Raw genomic sequence first — 5,047 nt, 5'->3', positions numbered from 1 at the left:
ATAGATATATATGTACAGTATATATGTACATGGGTGCAAAATGGCGCTGTGTGAAGGCATAGAGAAAAAAGGTTTACTATTATTACGAAGGTACGTATTTGTAGCTCTGGTTCTCTGCACTTTGGCGGTAAAGAAATAGTTAGCCAGTAGCCTGTTTGAACCACACAGTTTGCACATTTGAACTAATTCTGACTGCATGTACCGCTTCAGTCAGCGTGTTTTTCAGTTATTTGAGATAGAGCTTTGTTATTTGGCCTCTAAATATCTGCACGAAGACCATTTGGTTCGAGTGGTCTAAACATTTTGGGTGTTGTGACTTTAGCCAAGTGTGTTAGTGAAGCAGTGTGTTATTGTGTTAGTGAAGCAGCATTTTCATTATTTAAGCATGTGTGCGCGCACTCGTAGATGTATGAAATTGATTATGTAAATCTTTTCAGGTTAGCAGCAGACCGGTGGGCACCGAGAAGTCCGAATCATCTGGGTTCTGCTACGTGAATGACATCGTTCTGACCATTTTGAGCCTCTCAAGTAAGAGAAGAATTATTTTTTTTTTGTCAGTGGAAAAGAAGCTTTTGCATTTACATAGTGTTGTGAAATGTTTACAGGACATTGGGGCTGTGTAGAGCAAATACTACGGAGTGAATTACCCATGAAGCCATCTTTAGACCGGTAAGTCTGTTACTGTGAGTGCGATTGAGTTATTTTTCCCAGCTTCTGTGGTTTTTTATTTATTTTTTTAAATGTGTGTCTTGGGTTTAGATCATGGCCAAAGTAATGGAGATGTACCAGCCGAGCGCAGTGGTCCTTCTGTGTGGAGCCGATTCAACGTCACTATTACAGGTATGAAAAGAAATGGATTTAATTTAATATTTTAATCAATGGTTGTATCCAAGAATTATATTTATTTGCAGTTTAAGTAAATGATCATGCTAAAGATTTTTAGCATTTTGTTGAAACTGAGTTTATATCCACATGTTCTCCATCAGGTGGAGTTTCTTAGTGCACGTCAATGCTTTTGTTATTGAATTTTAACATGACATTGTGGACTTCTTTTAGGCCACAGGAGGTTTGAGCCCATGACCAAAAGAATAGACTGAGGAGGAGGTTGCAGGAATGCTGCCAACCGAGGGAAAAAAGGAAGCATAAGAGAGGTAACCTGTGGATGATTGATTACAACCAGAACAAGTAGTGTTATTGCATTTACTTTGTCTTTGAAGTAGAGGAGGAAGAGAAGGACCTTTGCTGAATCCTGTGAGCACATGTGGTTGACAGAACTAGTGTTGTGAGTATTTCATCATGCTATCTTTAGCTGAAGTGTTACTGTAGTAATTTGATGTGTATCTATGGCATTTGTGATTGAATGCATGTTTTGTAAATGTGAAGTGAAATTCCTGGAAATAAATGCAGAGCACACCATTTTCCAATAACTTTCTTTATTCTGGAATAAAGAAAGTCATATACACTAAAATATACACATAAAATATACACAAAAATAGTCAAATACACTTCTTAATGAAAGTACAATACAAATAAGGCACAATGAATGGAATGAGCATAAGTGCAAGGGCCAAAAAATGACAATGTTGCTAAATAATGACTCTGACAACAGAATTAGGGCAGAATGGGCTGGAATAACCCTAAGTGCAATGGCCAAAAAAAGTGTTGCCAAAAAGTGACTGTTAAGTATCTGACAACAGCATTAAGGCACAATGAATGGAATGAGCTGAACAACACTTTCCTCATGCAATTACACATTTCAGTAAAATACTCACAAGTCCAGCAAACAAGTGATCTGCTTCAGATAAAGTTGCTCCTTCACGCTACCTGGCAGAGTCCTAGTCTTCTCCTCCATTGCACTGTTAAGACAATAGCATACAAGGCATAATAAATGACAACATTGAGCTGGAATAACACAATCAAAAGCTGTCTGTGTAGGTTCTCAGTCATTTAATCCAAAAATAGTTACATCGAGGGCAACTGGACGAAGGAGGTTTTTTTTTTTAAGACATCAGTTCTGCTGAACTAAAGAAGCCTCTTGAGCCAAACCCACCTTGTCCAGTTGCCCTCGATGTAACTATTTTTGGAACAATCAAAAGCTGTGTTGGTCATTTACCTCTTGTCGTCAGGGTGTAAAGCCACACAGTTGATGGGACCAGAATGACCTTTGACTCCTCGTACACAGCTTGGACAAACCTGCAGATTAGAAGAACAAGTCACTGTGCCACTTGTTAACACAAACAAACAGGTTTTCCTTAAAAGCAGCTACGAAGTAGTCACTTCCACAGCACAATCAAATGTCATAACTAAATGTTTACACATCACTATCAACAAAAATACAAATTCAATGCTTTAAACAGATATGTCATCACTACATAAATGCCTTTGTTATTATGGAATAAAGAACATCTACATTTTCTTCATCTGCTTCTTTTGTTTAGATGAAGACAACAGACTGGAAACACCACTTCAACTCACCTGGCCTCAAACTTGCCAATCCTGGTGGAAGCTGTGGTCACTTCCATGGCCTCCTGCCATAAGCACCTACAACACACACACACAATTGCAAGGTTCGAGGTCACTGTTGATCTACTAGCATAGTACTTGCACAGCGGCAAATTCATCTTACATGATCCATGATTGGAGAAGGGCGGCAGAGTTCACCGTCTCTCGGTTTTAAAAGTCTCGATGTGATCCAGAGATGCGGAGTCAAAGAGCTGCAAAGACAACACATGGCACTCAGTTTTGCACACCACCTACAACAGTGATCATCAACTGTCCATGTCTTGGATTGCAAAACAAACAAATAATTTCATTTTTACTCCAGTGGCTGACTTAGAGCCTTTACCAGCATCACACAATCATCTCTCTTCAAGGTCTTAAAGACACAGACTGTCAAGACACTCCTTGTCATTGTAACATTGTGAAACACATCACTGCACACAACGAAATGTGACCTCTGCATTTAACCCATCACCAAAGTGAACAGTGCTTTTTGAGCACCCGGGGAGCAGTGTCATGGGAGCGGTGCCATGCTCAGAGCACCGCAGTTGGTGGATTCAAACCTGCAACCTTCCGGACCCAAGTCCGCTTCCTTAACTACTAAGCCATCACTGCTTTATTCCCACTTTATTGGACTGCAATCTGTCAACATTAAAAAGTAACACAAAACCATAACGGCTAGTTCATTTCAAACCATACCATTCATTTCTCCTAAGATGTACTTCAAATATTCTAAAGTCTATTTCCGTATAAGTACATAAGTCAGTGGATTCACATTACGAGAAGTCTGTAGCATGGACAGATTGACCAACACACCTAGACTGAAGGAAAATGTCATGTAAAAAAATGAACAAGTGGACACGCTCAAAGTAACCACACCTACTACTGAGTGGGTTTTTTTGGTTTATCTTCTTATAACCCCCAACAAATTACAAATGTTTACTTCAGTTTACACACTTACTGTATATAATAAACTATCAATAAATATCTTCAATTACATTTTTCATTCACTTATTTCTATTGTTCTACTTGGGAGCGGGGGTCTCTAGCACAAATGACTGGAGGGTCACCTCATAATTCCATACATACGTATATAAACAACGACAAATCCAAGAGTTAAGAGGAAAACAATATCTCTTTTCTGTGTTAAATTCTTCCGTTGGGCAACTGGACATGAAAGTTTCACTCAACAGAGGTGGGCTAAGACACAACCTATCATCCACATACCGAAACCATTCTGATGAGGATAACAACAACCCATCAGACTCCTAACGACTGTTGACACTTCCCCAGTTGACCCTGACAAAAGGGACTGAACTAGCTTTATTTTTTGTCACAACCACAGTATATACTGTATTTGCTGTACTCCCCTCAGTTAGAACTGAAGCCTCTTGGATGAGAGGCAAAATGTGACGTCCAGTTGCCTAACGGAACTCTTCAACCGCGACCTGGATGACTGAGAATCTTCATAGAAAACTCTTTTCTTTATTCGCTGTTAAAAACAAAACTCTTCTCTGGACGTTCTCCTTGATGGTCAACTTTCTTCAACAACTGTTATCACTCATCAATCATTTCCATAAGAGTTCTCACCTTGGTGGTGTTGTCCTTTGAGACACTGTTGAACATGGTGAGGTCTACAGACGTCTGGATGTCGTTGATGCGCCTGCTGGTCTCCTTAACTTTCTTCAAGACTTCTCCGGAATACTGACAACAACTAAACAACAAAAAACAATGTTTCTCATTATCACAAGCTCTACAAAACATGCTGTCTGTGACTCACTATTACCTGGAGTATTTCATTTCTATAATACTGCATGCAAACTATTTCTTTAGCAGTAATTAGGAAGCCGTGTACTATCTGCAGTCTCGTATTTTTTACGGTATTAATTTGTTTACGTTGAGTGTGACCATTACCTACCGATCTGTGGATCTCTCAGGTCGAAGAAGTTCATGAAACACTGACAGCCCATCTGCTAGTTTGTGGAAAACATGATGATGTTGCAGCTGAAATCGAACCTGCACGTTCCAATGGCAGACATTAAAGAAGGGACATGGAGCAAAAATTAAACACCAAAATATAAAACACTTTAGAGGAAATTATCCAAAATACACCCATACACTAATTTGTCTCCTGGAACTGCCTATATAGCTAACTGTTTATTTAAATTCATTATTTCACTATTTAATTTACATTGGGCAAATATTTCATATATTATATATTTATTTTATATACTTGTTCACATAACATCCTTATAATGATACCAGTTTTGCTTATATATACATACAGTATCATAGGTATAATGTGGTATACTTTACTACATCACCACATCATACCAATTTAATTTAGAATAATATCCACTGTTCAGATTTCCCATATTCATTGACAGTGTGCTGCTACTCATGTATTTTACCTATTTGTGCATTTTTATTGTTGTTTTAGTGCTGTACTGCTGCTGGAACTCCCAAGGAATTCACAGAAAGTTCTATCTATCGAAACACATGCATTTTCTACTGAGTGGGGTTTTTTGGTTTATCTTCTTATAACCCC

The 5,047-nt window shown here is 38.6% G+C and overlaps 1 protein-coding gene and 1 long non-coding RNA gene across 3 annotated transcripts in view; one reads left to right on the top strand and one right to left on the bottom strand.

Moving 5' to 3' along the window:
- Window positions 1-40: 40 nt before the first annotated feature.
- LOC107989878 (uncharacterized) lies at window positions 41-1,279 on the top strand. Of its 2 annotated transcripts, XR_001761404.2 has the most exons (4): window positions 41-528; window positions 606-669; window positions 760-840; window positions 1,057-1,279. It is a non-coding gene; the product is annotated as an uncharacterized LOC107989878 (long non-coding RNA). The 2 variants fall into 2 exon arrangements; XR_003052487.1 differs by having other exon boundaries at window positions 41-669.
- A 141-nt stretch (window positions 1,280-1,420) lies between these two features.
- LOC103392999 (eukaryotic translation initiation factor 3 subunit I-like) overlaps window positions 1,421-5,047 on the bottom strand; it is a 9,813-nt gene continuing 6,186 nt past the window's right edge. The window contains 7 exon segments of the mRNA XM_025064730.1: window positions 1,421-1,856; window positions 2,114-2,193; window positions 2,476-2,541; window positions 2,627-2,663; window positions 2,666-2,714; window positions 4,090-4,213; window positions 4,418-4,515. Of these exon segments, the coding sequence (XP_024920498.1) occupies window positions 1,816-1,856; window positions 2,114-2,193; window positions 2,476-2,541; window positions 2,627-2,663; window positions 2,666-2,714; window positions 4,090-4,213; window positions 4,418-4,515 (495 nt within the window). The 3' untranslated portion in view covers window positions 1,421-1,815.

This window comes from Cynoglossus semilaevis, chromosome 17 (genome assembly GCF_000523025.1).
Source record: "Cynoglossus semilaevis isolate Cse_v1.0 chromosome 17, Cse_v1.0, whole genome shotgun sequence".
Classification (NCBI taxonomy): Eukaryota; Metazoa; Chordata; class Actinopteri; order Pleuronectiformes; family Cynoglossidae; genus Cynoglossus; species Cynoglossus semilaevis.
Note: the sequence above shows the minus strand (reverse complement) of the source record. Positions and strands in the feature narration are given on the sequence as shown.